The sequence below is a fragment of the Bombina bombina genome, chromosome 4 (genome assembly GCF_027579735.1).
Source record: "Bombina bombina isolate aBomBom1 chromosome 4, aBomBom1.pri, whole genome shotgun sequence".
Taxonomy (NCBI): Eukaryota; Metazoa; Chordata; class Amphibia; order Anura; family Bombinatoridae; genus Bombina; species Bombina bombina.
The window spans coordinates 857,682,411-857,700,045 of record NC_069502.1 but is presented as its reverse complement, the minus strand read 5'-3'; the positions used below and the strand labels follow the sequence as shown (position 1 = coordinate 857,700,045).

The 17,635-nt window shown below is 41.7% G+C and overlaps 2 protein-coding genes across 3 annotated transcripts in view; one reads left to right on the top strand and one right to left on the bottom strand.

The window, feature by feature from the left end:
* The window catches only part of LOC128657304 (gastrula zinc finger protein XlCGF26.1-like), a 128,242-nt gene extending 111,802 nt beyond the window's left edge, over nt 1-16,440 (bottom strand). Inside the window, exons 1-4 of the mRNA XM_053711596.1 lie at nt 16,417-16,440; nt 7,370-7,492; nt 5,959-6,018; nt 5,608-5,755 (exon numbers count right to left, since the gene is read on the bottom strand). Coding sequence (XP_053567571.1) covers nt 5,608-5,755; nt 5,959-6,018; nt 7,370-7,447 — 286 coding nt within the window. The 5' untranslated portion in view covers nt 7,448-7,492; nt 16,417-16,440. The remainder of the gene's footprint in view (nt 1-5,607; nt 5,756-5,958; nt 6,019-7,369; nt 7,493-16,416) is intronic.
* A 75-nt stretch (nt 16,441-16,515) lies between these two features.
* Nucleotides 16,516-17,635, top strand: part of LOC128657305 (gastrula zinc finger protein XlCGF26.1-like) — a 98,398-nt gene continuing 97,278 nt past the window's right edge. Inside the window, exon 1 of one of the 2 annotated variants that reach the window (XM_053711598.1) lies at nt 16,516-16,563. Coding sequence is in view for 1 of the 2 variants with exons in the window: in XM_053711597.1 (XP_053567572.1) it covers nt 16,751-16,859 (109 nt within the window). In the remaining variant the exon portion in view is untranslated. Of the gene's footprint in view, nt 16,564-16,742; nt 16,860-17,635 lie in introns of those variants that run through there. The other variant, XM_053711597.1, reaches the window with a different exon arrangement.

Below are 17,635 nucleotides of genomic sequence, written 5' to 3'. Positions count from 1 at the left end.
GGAACAGCAAATTAGGGAAGGCCCCGGGCCCTGACGGGCTGCCCTCTGAATATTTCAAGCTTTTGAATGAGGAAATAGCTCCCACCTTAGCCTCTCTATTTTCAGCATATCTGGAGGGTGCGTCGCGAATGGATAGGCGTTTTTCGGAGGCGAACATTTGCTTGATTCCCAAACCAGACAGGGACCATACCCAGACCTCTTCATATCGACCAATCTCCCTTCTTAATGGGGATTATAAACTCTTGACGAAGATCTTGGCTGACCGTCTAGCGACGATCTTGCCGTATGTTGTACATATGGACCAGACAGGCTTTATCAAGGGTAGATCCTCGGTGGTTAATATCCGGAAAGTTCTAGCTATTTCATCATATTACTGGTATAATGCAACATCACAAACCCCTTCCAGTTTGCCAGATGCGTGCCTCTTGGCACTTGACACAGAAAAGGCGTTTGACCGGATAGAGTGGGATCACTTGCACACCTCCCTGGAACAATTCGGAATTTTGTGATGCTTTGCTGACTTCCTTCGCACACTGTATCAGGCCCCTATGGCATCCCTCATAGTCAATGGAGAGCTCTCTCCCTCTTTCACACTTCGGAGAGGAACTAGGCAGGGTTGTCCCCTTTCCCCTCTGTTGTTCGACCTGGCCATAGAGCCCCTGGCCTCATATATTAGACAACATTGTACAGGACTTGATATTCTTGGACATAAATATCATCTTTCATTATACGCAGACGATCTGCTATTGTTCGTAGGTGACCCTCAAGATAACCTCCAGCCCCTCCTAGATATTATCAAACAATTTGGGTCCTTTTCGGGGTATAGAATCAATGTCGACAAATCGGAAGTTACCTGGTTGCAGAACCTCAGTAACACCACATTGTCAGGTACTGGACTCAAGGTTACAGAGGGCCTTTTTAAATATCTTGGGATCCTTTTACACATTGATCCCACTAAGCTATACCATCTTAATCTCACAGGAGTTATTGCAAATATCAAGCAGTTGTTGTCTGGCTGGACAAGGCTCCCCTTGTCCCTCTCAGGAAGTGTTTAGCTTTTTAAGATGATCGCCCTTCCTAAGCTCCTCTATCCGCTACAGATGTTACCCCTTCTCTTGACGCGCAAGGACGCTGCTTCTCTTCAGGCATCATTAGGTCGCTTTATATGGCAAGGGAAAAAACATAGGATAAGTAAAAAGTACCTATTTATGTCCTCGGGTGGGGGTGGGCTTCGCCTTCCGAACATTACCTGGTATAACTGGTCTGCATTGTCTAAGATTGTCTTGGACTGGATGGTAGGGAATGAATATTTCACCGTCCCTGAGTTAGAGGGTGGTCTTGTTAGGCCATTACATTTGGCATTCCTGCCCCATTCACCTCTCAAATCACTTCCCCCATCTATACAGTCTCATATACTATTTAAAGATCCTTTGAGGGCATGGTCCGGGATTTGCAAGCTATGGGGGACGCAGCACTTAGTGACTAAATATTTGCAGATTCAAGGCAATCTACAGTTCCTCCCTGGTTACACGACTGAAGTGTTTGTTACATGGCACCATCAACACCTCACAAGACTCCACCAACTTTTTAACCCATTCACTTTAGATATCACACCCTTTTCTGAGTTACGGAGTTTGTATGATCTTCCTGGGACACATAGGTTTGCGTACTTTCAATGCAGGCATTATCTTTATAAACTGATCTCAGCCAAGCTGTTGACTACATAACCCTCCAATATAGATAAATTATGTGCTCTGGCTAAACAGGGCTCTTATAAGATATCGCACACTTACGATCTATTACTCAAACACTGTGAGGGCCCCGCTATTCAGAGACTCACAACGAAATGGTCAAATCATAGAGAACTGTCGGTGGACTCTGACCTCATTAAAGGGAGCCTTGGGAAGATGCATGCTAGTACAATTTCAGCCAATCTAAGGGAGACACATATGAAATTTATTCATCAGTCTTATATTACACCCTGCATCCGCGCTAGGTGGGTTCCGGGGGCGGAAAACATATGTAATAAGTGTAGATACCCATCCCCAGACTGGATTCACTTGCTATGGGACTGTCCCAAGTTGAGAGGATTCTGGTTTAGAGTCTCTTATTGGTTGGCAAGGGTAACGAATCAACAGGTGACACTCACAGCACAACATGTGATATTTTTGATACCCAAGGACAGAATTTATAAGTTTGACATTTTCATCACCACTGTCCTAATGCTTGCCAGGTTAATCATTTTGACGGGGTGGGCTAGCAATAGAACACCTCCATTTAGGCAGCTGCTGGGCAGGATACACACCCAAATGTTGACTGAGCAGGCAGATACAAAGGGGGACCCAGAGAGAAGAGTCAGGAAATGTATCCATAAATGGGAGGCTTATCTTTTATTTATTTCACCTAGAGTGAGAGACAGTGTTATACACCCATTCAGAAATAGCCTCTATATCTTAAGTGAGAACCTCGGAGGTAAATGGTGTCCACAGACTGACTAAGATTTATCGGACGCCCAGACAATTGTACAGTCTCTGGATTCTGCTGCTAGGTCTGTGGGGGGCGAGTCGGTGGGCCCGGGTAAGTGTTAATGTTATTATTTGTGAATTGACTGTTATTGTTTTGTTTTGGCTTTTGATTGTTTAAATTGAAAAACGAAAACTGTGTGGACAATTTGGTTCCCTGCCTATGCAGGATGAAATCTTCTTTCATCTCATCTGTTATTATGATGGACTTGGCGAATTTGATATGTACCTTGGCTTTTCCTACTGTTAACTTGCCACGCATGTGGTGGATCATTTTGTCCTCGCTATTTATAAAGTTATTAAAAAAAAAAAAAAAAAAAAAAAAAAAACACGTTCACTTTTTCACTCACTTTTCACTAACTTTGGGTTTCTCACTGAAATTATTTACAAACAGCTTGTGCAATTATGGCACAAATGGTTGTAAATGCTTCTCTGGGATCCCCTTTGTTCAGAAATAGCAGCAATTTATGGTTTTGGCATTACTTTTTGGTAATTAGAAGGCTGCTAAACGCCGCTGCGCACCACATGTGTATTATGCCCAGCAGTGAAGGAGTTAATTAGGGAGCTTGTAGGGTTAATTTTAGTGTAGTGTAGTAGACCAGTGATTTTGAACCTTTTTTTTTGCCGTGGCACACTTTTTTACATAAAAAAAATCCTGTGGCACACCACCATCCCAAAATGTAAAAAAAAAAATCACACATTGTAGCCTACTACAGCATATATATTATATATATATATATATATATATATATATATATATATATATATATATACACACACACACATACTGTATGTATTGTGCTGTGATGCCATGCCTCCTACAAACTATACGTGACATATTGACATTCATTCACAATCATAATGATTGTCTGTGAATGAATGTCAATATGTCATGGTTGTAAATGATGCCTGCCTGTCTGCCTGATGAGCCTGTTACAAACCTCTCAATATCTCAAAATTTGAAAGAGGGACACCCCTGCACTGGGAGTAAAAAACAAACAAAATTTAAAAAATATGTCACACTGTTGTCAGTCTGCCACGGCACACCTGAGGATCTCTCACGGCACATTAGTGTGCCACGGCACACTGGTTGAAAAACACTGTAGTAGACAACCCAAAGTATTGATCTAGGCCTATTTTGATATATTTCATGCCACCATTTTACCGCCAAATTTGATCAAATGAAAAAAATGGTTCACTTTTTCACTAACTTTGGGTTTCTCACTGAAATTATTCCACACGTGTATTATGCCCAGCAGTGACGGGATTAATTAGGTAGCTTGTAGGGAGCTTGAAGGGTTAATTTTAGCTTTTATGTAGAGATCAGCCTCCCACCTGACATCCCACCCCCTAATCCCTCCCAAACAGCTCTCGTCCCTCCCCCATAATTGTCCCCGCCATCTTAAGTACTGGCAGAAAGTCTGCCAGTACTAAAATAAAAAGTTGTTTTTTTTTAAATATATTCTGCTGTGTGGGATGCCCCCTTAGCCCCCAAGCTCCCTGATCCCCCCCCCCAAAGAGCTCTCTAACCCTCTCCCCACTAACTATTTGCCCCCATTTTGGGTACTGGCGCCCCACCTCCCGTGCGCACCCGACAGCCTCCTGAAGTTTCCCAGCGATGGGCCGCCTACCCGCCTCCCTGCGGCTGCTCCCACCCACCAACAATCGGCACCATTGCTGGCCGATGCAGAGAGGGCCACAAAGTGGCCCTCTCTGCATCGGTGTGCCAAAAAAGGTATTGCAGTGATGCCTCAATATCAAGGCATAACTGCAATACCTTGAAAGCGGCTGGAAGTGATCAGGATCGTTTCCACCGCTTGAAATCCCTAAGGACGTACAGGATACGTCCTTGGTCGTTAACTGACCTTTTTTGTAGCACGTACCCTGTACGTCATTGGTCGTTAAGGGGTTAAGCAAAGTTCTCTACATATCAAGGTCGTTTCCATAAGCTTCCACAGTGCAGTATACGAGAGACAAAATCACTGGTAAAACATGAAAGTTCCACTTCCAGCGACAAAAGCACAGTCCCACAATTTAGTGAGTTTCCAAACACTTATCTGTCTTTACGTGGAGAAAGAGCCAAAGTGAGACTCGACACGCCATAAATCCTCATCAGGTCAGACGGTTTGTATTGCCTCAAACGACCCTTTTCTTTTGAGGCAATACAAACCGTCTGACCTGATGAGGATTTATGTAGAGAACTTTGCTTAAGTATGAACTAACTTGCTGCTACTAACACTTGCTGCTCCTGTGTATATGCCCGTTTGCATGTATCTGGCTATTTGTATTGGCTATTATTAGCTGACATTGTACATCATTTTGCAGAGTCATGTATATATATGCCGGATTTTGTAAGGTTACTACGATCCACTTAGATCCCCATACGTGAACCTGCCCAGGTTTATCCTCCTCTACATTTGTTAGGGGGTTCTGTGTGCAGCAGGGTGTAGTGCTTCTGTTTTACCCTTGCAAATCAGTTACTGCCGATGTTATACTAAATATGGGCCCATGTTAGTCACGTGACCTAAATCTATTTGCTTTTATTATATGTGTTGTTTTGCACTGTGCACATTTATGTTGTGTTATGGATATGTATTGTATATTGGGACATAATTAAACTTGGATGCTTTCTACATTTAAAAGAGTGCTGTATTCCCTATCTATATATAAGGAGCATGTATCATGATGTGTCCTGTTTCTTTTCTTATAGTTATTTTTCTACATTTAAATTTATAGGGTCTGCACCAGATGGCATTATATATGCTTATATTGTAATATTCCCTTTATTAGTTTGTACTTATATCAACCTAATATCCTCTTGTTTAGTGTTTAATATATATTTGTATTTTTTAAATGTATTCAATTAAGAACAAAACAAAGCATCTGTTTTGCACTTAAATCAATTAAATATTCATTTATATATGTAAACATTTAACAGTAATTTCTCTTGATCATTTAACTGTGTTTTTATTATTTTTGTTGGGTATAAAACTAGTTTTTAATCAGACAGCTCATTAGATCACACGTGACAGATTCACTGTAGATTTACTCTCTGTCAGTCACTTCTATAATGTATGTGCATTACCTGAGCTCTCATTTCCTGGGATCTCCATAGCCCTTAGTGCTTGGTGAGTCTCCATCATGACGTCCTTGTAAAGCTCCTTGTGTCCCTCTATATACTCCCACTCCTCCATAGAGAAATACACGGCAACATCATCACACTTTATAGGCACCTGAAACACACACAACTCACTCAGCGCTGACACAGGGACTGGTTCTGTCACACACTTTTACTGACAGAGCCAGGATAATGTTACTGAGAACATGCAGAGACACAGACAGTAGGTAGGAAATACAAACAGGGCCAGATGGGTCAGTAAAGGAAGTCACTGTGCCCTGATGCTGATATATTGTCACATTCCCCAGCAGTACTCACCTCTCCGCTCAGCTGTTGAACGCTGCTGTGGGAGGGCCTCTTCTTCACAATGGTGTATTCCTATAATATTTATGAGAAAGATCATCAGACTCCATTTGCCTGGACTAACAAGTTCTTGTTTACTTCTCTCGATCATCACAAAACAAATAAATAACAAACATATAGTGGATAATTTTGTGGGACCTCTATGGATAAAAGCTGCTAAAGACTGAGGACATGAGCTCAAGAACATCAACATTGCTGGAACATTTGAGAGGGTGTGATGGGGGGGGGGGGGGCAACAAGTTGAGCCCTTGGTTGATAGGAGGTTCCTTTGGTGCTGGGGTCCCTTGGGTATTAAGCCTTTTTTGTAGTTAGGGTCATGCAGAGGGGCCTTTAGGTTCTGGGGAGAGTTTTTGCAATAGAGGACATGTAGTAGGGCTTTGTATTTTTTGGGAGAGGATTTGTGCTGGAGGGTTGTGCAGGTGAGTGAGCTTAAATGGACAGTCTATTGATTTTTTTTTATTATTTAAAAAGATATACAACACCTTTACTACTCATTCCCCATCTTTGCATAACAATGGTCCCTTTATAACCACTAAACCTCTGCCTGTTTCGAAGCCCCTGCAGGTTGCCTCTTATCTCAGTGCTTTTTATTAGCTTTTCACAGCAAGACAGTGCTAGCCCATGCGTGCCATATAAACATTGTGCTCACTCCTGTGAAGTTATGCAGGAACCAGCACTAGTTGGTGAAATGCAAGTTTGTAGAAAGCACTGAGATAAGGGGCAGTCTACAGAGGCTTAGATACAGGTAATAATAAATCAAAAGCTATATTTGTATAATAATGATGGTTATGCAAAACTTGTGAATCTTTTTAAACAATAGCAGTTTTCAAGTAGAATGTCCCTTAAAAGTTAGTGTAAGTGAAATGGTCTGGGTGAGATGAAGTTATTGTTAGTGAGATGGTCTGAGTGAGATGAAGTTAGGGTTAGTGAGATGGTCTGGATGAGATGCAGCTACGGTTAGTGAGATGGTCTAAGTGAGGTGAAGTTAGGTTTAGTGAGATGGTCTGGGTGAGAAGAAGTTAGGGTTAGTGAGATGGTCTGGGTGAGAAGAAGTTAGGGTTAGTGAGATGGTCTGGGTGAACTGATGTTGGGGTTAGTCAGATTGTCTGGGTGAGCTGAAGTTAGGGTTAGTGAGATGGTCTGTGTGAGATGAAGTTAGGGTTAGTCAGATTGTCTAGGTAAGCTGAAGTTAGGGTTAGTGAGATGGTCTGGGTGAGCTGAAGTTAGGGTTAGTAAGATGGTCTCGGCGAGGTTAAGTGAGATGGTCGGGTGAGCTGAAGTTAGGGTTAGTAAGAAAAGCCTGGTTTATCAGAAGCAGCACAGTAAATAGGACCAGTGTCACATGACATTACCCAGAAGCTCTTACCTCTCCGGTCAGCATGCAGATGATGCCCAGGGCCTGACTCAGGAACTGCTCTGCTATCTGCTTCCTGTATTTGTTCATCTTGTTCTTTGTCAGTGACTGCGTCTGATGCTATAAATGTGACACCTGCAAGAAGAAAGGAAGACGGTTAATGTGAGTGATCAGAAATAATCAGAAATAATCAGAGCTCTTCCTGTATTTTTATTAAGGTAAAGAGATGAATATAGCCGCGTTCGTCAAACGCCGAGACCCAGCGCCAGTTAAATCCCCTGAGTGATGACGTGGAGCTGGGAAACGTCACGGTTTTAGGAGCGTTAAAAAAAAAAAAAATCCCAAGCCGCGTCATATGGAGCTGAGACGCTCAGACACTTGCTCTTCTCACTCCCAGCGCGTTACCAGCAAGCTGGAAGCGCTGGGACTGACGTCATCTGAGCGTTCAGCGAACGCCCAGCACCTCTCTTGGAAGCCTTCCCTGAACGCTCCAAGCGATGCTGGGCTTGCTGGAGGTGCTTGCCGAACGCGGCTTATGTGATATCAAACATGTTTATTTCACATATGCACAATCTAATACTACACATGTGACCAGCTCCATATGCAGCAGATAACATATAAAGTGATAAAATGTGACAATCTTTAAATAGCTTGTTTGACATTATGTGGTGACACATTTATTATTAAAGGGTCAGTAAATACAGTACATTTGCATGATAACAAGACAATAGCACTTAGTCTGAATTTCAAACGAGTCGTAGATTTTTTTCTGACAAATTTCAAAGTTATGTATCATGTGACAGCCATCAGCTAATCACAAATGCATACACAGTACATATATTTTGTGACTTCTTGCACATGATCAGTAGGTGTAAATATAAAAAGACTGTGCACATTTTGTTAATCAAAGTAAATTGGAAAGGTGTTTATAATTGCATGCTCTATCTGAATCATAAATGTTTAATTTTGACTTGAGTGTCCCTTTAAGCTCATTAGAAGCAAGAGAAGGTGACTGTATACAGGAATATGCATTGTTATCTGATAAATCAGGAAGCAGATGTTAAACACTAAGTGCCACAGCTCCCAGGTTACCAGTTATCCTGTAATTTATGGGATTACCCCAAACTGGTAGCTCTGTCCTGCTACACTTTAGTTTTTCCATCTGCAGTTTATGCCCAAACTGGAATCTGGCCCAATCATATAACCCCATATTAGCTTGATAATAGGATAAAATTACAAATTATGTGAGGCTGCTAAAGTGAGGACACAACAAATACTGGACACCAAGTAAATATGTGTGCTACTACATGTGCTGTAAGCCTGGTCCGTATACCTACTACCCACTGAACAGCTGTGCTTCATTTTATTATATATATTGCATTACTCTGGGATGTGGTTTCCTCTATATATTTAGTTAAAAGGCTTCATGTCACCCCTTACTTTTCACCTCTCTTGACACTATTAAGATAGTCATAAATGTTCAATTATAGCAACAGTAATAATAATAATAATAATAATATTAGCAATTAGAAACATTTTTTACAAACTTTTTTTCCAGTTATGTCACATCTTGTATGGTGCAACCATGCAGACTGACTTCCTGTGACCCCATCACATATACAAGTGATAAATATATAATTATTATAAACAGGTCAGACTTGTACCCATCACCCTAACACAAAGACTGCACTTCATCAAGTCCTCACTCCCTCAAATACAGCTTGCTCATTGTATCAGCCTCACTCACACTGTAGTACCTATACAGACTCTCAGCCCCCTCTGTCTCACACTCCAGTCCCTGTACAGAATATCAGCCCCCTTCCTGCCTCACACCTAAGCCCCTGTACAAGTTCTCAGACCCCACTGTCTCACAGCCTAGCTTATGTACAGTCCCTGTATCCTCCCCCCTCTGATTCACTCCCCAGCCCCTCTAAAGACTCTCAGCCTCCCTCTGTCTCACACTCCATCCCTTGTACAGGCTCTCAGCCCCCTCTGTCTCACACCTCAGCCACTGTACATGTTCTTAGCCACTTGCTCTTTCACATCCCAATCCCTGTACAGCTTCTCAGCCCCCCCTCTGTCTCACAGCCCAGAGCCTATGCAGACTCTCAACCCCTCTGTCTCACACCTCAGTTGCTGTGTAGACTCTCAGTCCCCTCTGTCTCACACCCCAGCCCATATACAGACTCTCAACCAGTCTGTCTCACACCCCATCCCTTGTACAGGCTTTAAGCCCCCTCTGTCTCACACCTCAGTCCTTGTACAAACTCTCAACCCCTCTGTCTCTCACCCGAGTCCTGTATTGCTTTGCAGCCCTCCTCTGCCTCACACCTAAGCCCCTGTATAAGATCTCAGCCCTCCTGTGTCCCATACCCCAGCCCCTGTAAGACCCTCACCCCCTCTGTCTCACTCTCTAGTTCCCATACAAACTCTTAGCCCTTCCCTCTGTCTCACACTCCAGCCCTTGTACAGATCCTCAGCCCCTGTATAGACTCTTAGCCTCCTCTGTCTCACACCCCCAGCCCCTGTACAGACTCTTAGCCCCCCTCTGTCTCACACCCCCAGCCCCTGTACAGATTCTCAGACCCTCTCTCTCACTCACCCCAGTCCTGTACTGGTTCCTAGTCCTGTCCTCCTCTGCCTCACACCTAAGCCCCTGTACAAGATCTCAGTCCCCTCTGTCTCACAGCCTGGTCCCTGTGCAGACTCTCAGCCCCCTCAGTCTCACACCTCATAACCTGTAAAAGACTCTCAGCCCCCTCTGTCTCACACCCCAGTCCCTATACAGACTCTCAACCCATCTAACACCCCAGTCCCTGTGTAGACTCTCAGCCCCCCTGTCTTACACCTCAGCTCATATACACAAGTACACTTTACCACAAGCACTCTGTGACCCAGTATCAAAAGCATTTAGAGAATATATATCAGACCTGCAAAACCATATCAGCAAAAGCACAGCCCATGAGAGAGTGTAACCAAACACCTTACAAACAGCTCTAAAGGAGAGGTACACTGGGAGGAACAGATAGGACAACAGAACAAGCTGGAGTGTTACAGGTCTCTACAAAGAGAATACAAACTAGCCGAGTATCTCACAAGTGTCACCAACCCAAAGCACAGACAGATACTCACTAAATACAGAATCTCTGACCACCAGCTGGAAATAGAGACTGACAGATATCAGACAAAATTGAGACCCAGGGCAGTCAGACAATGTGCACAGTGTGACAGTGGGGACATAGAGACTGAAGCACACTTCCTCTTGTACTGTACAAGATACAAACTCTTAAGGGATAAATATTTCCCAAAAATAATGAAAGAAATAACAGACTTCCCACAGATGTCTGAACAAGAAAGACTGTGTACTCTTAGGAGAAAAAAACAAAGCTACAAGGATAGTAGCAAAATATGTAGCAGACTGTCACATGAACAGAACCACCAATCAGATTATATGAACTGTTATTATATTTGCCCACTATACTCCTACTTTATTAATTGTTATTTATCTGTTTTATTGTAACATATTACTTTGGTAACACATGTAATAATGTCATGCTAATAAAGTATTCTTGAGTTGACTATCAGACCCTCTCTCTCACACAGAGCCCAATCTTGAAAATGTGACACCAGCACTGTGTAAACTTACAAAACACTTTATTAGGAGTTTACATAAAAAGCAGCAACATTTCGGGGTTTTAACCCCTTAGTCATGCTAAAGGTACACAACATTTCATGACACTTTTAAACCCATTTTGGCGCCACAATACTTCCATGTAGAGAGTAAGTACTCCCTCTAGTGGTCATTCATTTTTTCTCTATTCAATTGTTAGTGTGTACTATTTAAAAACAATGTATCAGACTAAGCTAGACATCAGTGTAATTTATGCAAACATTGCTGCTTTTTATGTAAACTCCTAATAAAGTGTTTTGTAAGTTTACACAGTGCTGGTGTCACATTTTCAAGATTGCTACGTTGGGGTGTTTGCAGCTACCCTATACACCGCGCACTAACATATACTGTGGTGCTGTGAACCATTGGACTGTTTGCTGTTACATAGCTGCTGGGGAACGTGCACACAGTACGATATACAAAAATGGATAAAGAAAAGGAGACGACTAACAAGACAGATGGTAATAAAATGTTTGCCTATAGCGAGTTGGAGGCTGCACGCATAACGGCATTAACCAGAGGATCTCGTGAATTCCTGAGGACCGCTGAGTCTACTGTTACAGCAAGGGGATCGAACAATTAAAAGTCAAATTGATGAAATGGGATTTACACGCAACTACACTTGCAGAATATTATTTAGTTAAGAGAATCCCAAGAGGCTTAAGGATGAGCACTGTACCTACCCTCCTTAGGGATAATAAAGAATACTGTGACAGATTTGAAGCCATTATAAATAAATGTTCGTACGACTTAATGGTCTGCACAGTGGAAGCTCTCCTTAAAGAGATTGAAAAACAAACTGAAACCACCACAAAACAACGCATGGATTTACTTACGGCTCTGACAACGGAAGAGCTCCAGCAATTGGAAGATAGGATAGAGGAGAAGATCGCCACGGAACAAAAAAACATCAAAGAAACCAAGCGGGTGAAATTCCTGAGGGACGAAGAGGATTATCGCACAGGCAGAGTATACAAGTGGAGATGCGGTAGCCAGGGTTACCAATCGACCCATAGAGCCCGTACAATGAGGAGAACCAATAGAGGAAGGAACCGGCAAACAGGTGACATGAGCGTCACTACAGGCTCCGACACGTCATCAGAAGGAAACTCGCAACACCCTTTGGAGAACAGCGGCGGCGAGAGCGATTCCGCCGGGGAGGCCGCAAACATAAGAGTCACAGAGGCACACAAACAGAAGAAAACTGCAGAACAAGGGGAGGTGAGGAAGTCGCAAAGAAAAATACAGAAGAAGTGATCCTGCTGCAAGACACAGTGGTAAATATCTCCAAACACACCCTCACAGCAGATGAATTAAGAGTGCTTAACAAAGGACTTTCATATTGTCCATTTCAAGATTTAGACTTTTTTGAATTGACTAAAGACTTGCATAACTTTTACAGGAATATCAAGTTGAAAGTCTGGTTTAATGAGTTACAATGTGTAACTATTGGTAAAAATTATGGTAATCTTAAAAAAGCAAATGAGGTATTAACTTTGGATAGTCTGGGACTTAGGAAAAAGGGCACATTTAATCCCAGTTTGTCTAATTATAGTGTGAACACATTCATTAGGTTGGTTGATAATGAAATAGCATCACTACAGAATAAAATTAAAAACATATCAATTTCAATAAACATGATCACCAAGCATTGAAAACTTTAAAGAGTGATGAAAGTATCATCCTTAAAGGGGCTGATAAGGGAGGGGCTACTGTCATCATGGACAAACAGTACTATGTTAGTGAAATTAAAGAACTGTTAAATGACATCTCCACTTATAAAAAGATACAGAGCAACCCCTTAGCCAAAATACAAAAAGAAATCAATCACATGCTTAAACAGGCAGAGGACATGGGCATTATAGACACAAAGTTAGCAGATTACCTACAAGTTGATAACCCAAGGATACCAATTTTTTACACGGTACCAAAAGTACACAAAGACCCCACTAGACCACCAGGTAGGCCTATTGTCTCTTGTGTAGACTCGGTATACACCAATATAGCTAAATATCTGGATAAATTATTACAGCCTGAAGTGGTCAAAATGGTCAGTTATTTAAAAGACACAGGTAACTTTTTGGAGAAAATAGAATTATAGAATTACTTGAATTACCATCTGATGGATATGTGCTATATTCAATGGATGTCAAGAGTTTATACACGTCCATCAATCATGAGACAGGAATTTCTATTGTAAAAAAGGCCCTTATGGTCAGTGGCAAATATTCATATATGCAGGGTCAGTTCATTGAGAATTTGTTGAGTTTACTCTTATACTGGAATTTTTTTCCTTTTTCAGGACGAATGGTACATACAAGTCAAGGGAACAGCCATGGGCTCCAATGTTACCCCATCATACGCCAACCTGTACATGAACGAATTTGAAGAGCGCATGGTCTATGAAAATCATTTATTTCAACAGTACGGATCAGTATGGTGGCGCTATACAGATGACGTGTTTGGCGTGTGGTGGGGCAGCATTGGAGTCCTGGAAGAGTTTACCAAGGAGTTGAATACAATGGTAAGGGCACTACAATTCACATTAACATACAGTGAGGAAAGCATTACCTTCTTAGACACAAGGGTTTCCAAAGGTACAAAACAGATTGAATATAGATATTTATTCTAAGGAAACGGACAGGAACACCTTATTGGAGTACAACAGTTTTCACCCTAAAGGATTAATTAAATCATTACCCAAAAGTCAACTTTTGAGGGTACAAAGAATAGTAAGTGAACAGGAAGTGAAAGAGAAAAGGTTCACAGAAATGACCAATAAGTTCATACAAAGAGGGTATCCCCCACATTTAATTAAAGAGCAAATTGAGGAAATTCAACATCCAGGCAAAACAAAGGAGAAAGCCAATATGAAAGACAGACTAGTATTTGTATCACAACACAGTGTACATAGTAATGTAATTTCAAAAGCAATAAGGAATAACTGGCACATTCTATGTGATTGCAACCAACACATAGAGCAGTTTAGGGAATTTCCCCTTATGGCCTATAGAAGGGTCAAAAACTTACGGGACCACCTCATTAAAAGTGATGTAGGTACAGAGAAAAGGGATACACAAACCTTTATTGGTAGCAAGAGAAATGGAAGTTATCCCTGCTTAGGGTGTGTAAGTTGTAATTTGATTATTAAAGGCCCAAATTTTTATCATCCGCATAATGGAAAGTGTTACAATATTAGGGGGTTTCATACTTGCGATAGCAATTATGTAATATATCTAATAAAGTGTCCGTGTTCCAAGTATTACTTGGGTGAGACTACACAAAAAGTAAAAGACAGATTGAGCCAGCATCGCTGAAACATTAGGAAAAAGAACTTGGAGGCACCCCTTTCGAAACATTTCCTTGAACAAGGCCATAGTGTTAGCCAGTTACGCTGGCAAATTATACAACAAATCCCAAACCGACGCAATGGTATGAATAGGGAAAAAATCCTAAAGCAACAAAAAATGAAATGGATTTATAAAATGGAAACACTCATCCCCAAAGGGTTAAACAGGGATTTTGACCTAAATTGCTATATTTAAAAATATTTATAAATATTTAAGTATATTTTAAGATATTTGGATATTTATTAATATAAAAAATTAAAAAGTTGTCTATTTACAAATTGTTTTTTTGAAATACATGTACACAACAGTTACAAAAATAATGATAAGATCAATGGACACTGAGAATGGTTAAAATAACGGCAAATAAGATGAGACAAAAAAGATACATCAACAGAAGTTTAAACATATAAACTTGCATTACAGTAAGGCAACATTTTTATGCATTGTTTACATTTACATTGGAAAATCAACTTTTAAGTAAGGCTCATAGTGATAAACTTTAACTATGTGTTTAATCAAAATCAATTAAAGTGTAGGCATTAATTTATTTAAGGAAATTTTATATTATATTTAGTCAGCAAAGATGTGAAATAGATATAAATAACACCTGAGACCTAAGTTTATATGTATTGCTAAAATTACACTGATGTCTAGCTTAGTCTGATACATTGTTTTTAAATAGTACACACTAACAATTGAATAGAGAAAAAATGAATGACCACTAGAGGGAGTACTTACTCTCTACATGGAAGTATTGTGGCGCCAAAATGGGTTTAAAAGTGTCATGAAATGTTGTGTACCTTTAGCATGACTAAGGGGTTAAAACCCCGAAACGTTGCTGCTTTTTATGTAAACTCCTAATAAAGTGTTTTGTAAGTTTACACAGTGGTGGTGTCACATTTTCAAGATTGCTACGTTGGGGTGTTTGCAGCTACCCTATACACCGTGCACTAACATATACTGTGGTGCTGTGAACCATTGGACTGTTTGCTCTCACACAGCCCAGTCCTGTACTGCCTCTCAGCCCCCTCTGTCTTACACCTCATACCCTGTACAAGTTCTCAGCACCCTCTTTTTCACACCCCAGTTTCTGTACAGACTCTCAGCCCCCTTTGTCTCATACTCCAGCTCCTCTATAGACTCTCAGCCTCCTTTGCCTCACATCCCAGCTCCTGTAGAGACCCTCAGCTGCCCTCACAACTCAGCCCCTGTATAGATTCCCAACCCTCCTTGTATCTCACACCCAAGCCCCTGTAGAGACTCTCAGCCTCCCTCCATCTCACACCCCAGGTCCTGTAGAGACCCTCAGCCCCCAATCACACCCCAGCTCCTGTAGAGACCCTCAGCCCCCAATCACACCCCAGCTCCTGTAGAGACCCTCAGCCCCAATTACACCCCAGCCCCTGTATAGACTCACAGACCTCTCTCTCACACACCAGTATCGGTATTAGTTCTCAGTCCCCCTCTGTCTCACACTGCAGCCCCTGTACAGACTCTTAGTCCCCCTGTAGAGATTCGTTCTCAGTCCTCCTCTGCCTCACACCTAAGATCCTGTACAGTCTCTTATCCCCCCACCTCTGTCTCACAACCCAGCCCCTATACAGACTTTCAGCCCTCCCCTCTGCATCACACTTCGACTCCAGCCTATGTACAGATGCTCAGCCCTCCTTACATCCCAGTTCCTGTATAGACTCTCAGGGTCTCAGCCACCTCTGTCTCACACACCCCAGCCCCTATCTCTCCCCCCCCCCCCTCTTGTACTGGTTCACAGTCCTCCTCTGCCCCACACCTAAGTCCCTGTACAAACATCAGCCCCTCTCTGTCTTACACCCCAGCCCCTGTACAGAGTCAGACCCACAGCACAGCTGTCTCATACCCCAGCCCCTGTACAGGTTCGCACATAAAGCCCTCCTCGTCCTCTTAACCCCTCTCCGCACCCACAGCTCACACTCTTAACCCCACTCTCTGCACCCACAGTTCCCCCTCACCCTTAGGCGGTTAATGTTAGTTGTCACGCTTCCTAACATCACATTTATTACCTGGTAGCAGCAGCAGCTATATCCAGTCCGGTTAAAGGACAGATGATGTCACTGCAGTCACGTGACTTCTGTAAATTCACGGTCCTTTTGCTACAAGGGATGTAGCTGCTACTCGAGGATAAAGTACTGGAAGGAGGCTGTGTGTGTGTGAGTCTGAGGGAACCTCTTTATAATATTGTATATAATGCGCTGGGGAGGTATTTGTGTGTGAGGCAATGGGAATATCTATATACTATTATATACCTGTAGATAAGGTACTGGGATTATTGAACTAAGTATCAACCTTGGGACCCTGCCTCTTTTGCTGTACGTGACGGAGCTTCCGATGCAGTGCATGCTGGGAATAGTTTCCTGGTTTCCTGCTGAAGATCACGCTGGAACGAACGCTGGGAATTATCTCCATTCTCCTGGGATTTATAGTACTTTCCCTTGTTTGTTTCAGGGTAGGTTGGCTCTCAGCTGCGTAACTAACCAAGTCAGTAAATCATCTATAGACTGATGTGTTATGCCTATAATATATGTGTGCAAATGTGTAATGTGTGTAAATTGTTGTTTTAGTATAACTGTTTTAGTGTGTGTGTAACTGTATGTGTTTATACTGTGTGTGTGATAAATGTGTAATGTGTGTGTGTGAATTGTTGTTTTAGTATAACTGTTTTAGTGTGTGTGTAACTGTATGTGTTTAATAAATGTGTAATATGTGTGTGTAACTATGTGTGTGCAATGTTGTTTAGTGTGTGTGTAACTGTATGTGTTTATACTGTGTGTGTGATAAATGTGTAATGTGTTTGAATTGTTGTTTTAGTATAACTGTTTTAGTGTGTGTGTAACTGTATGTGTTTATACTGTGTGTGTGAAAAATGTTGTTTGAGTATAACTGTATTCCTGTGTGTGTTTATACTGTGTGTGTGATAAATGTGTAGCAAATTGCGGAATGAGCAGCACAATTCCACTTTTCCACACGATATGTAGCTCCATATAAGGCATATAAACTGTGTTTTGTTCTTTATATCAGATTGCGGAGAAGTGCAGTACATATTAGGCATAGGGGATATTATATCTGTATATTAGGTACTTGGGAGGGGGTTTGTGTGCGCTTGTGCAGAGGGAACCTCTCTATAATATATCTATAGGTCTGTGTATGTGTGAGGTAAAGGGGACTTCATACATACATACATACATACATATATATATATATATATATATATATATATATATA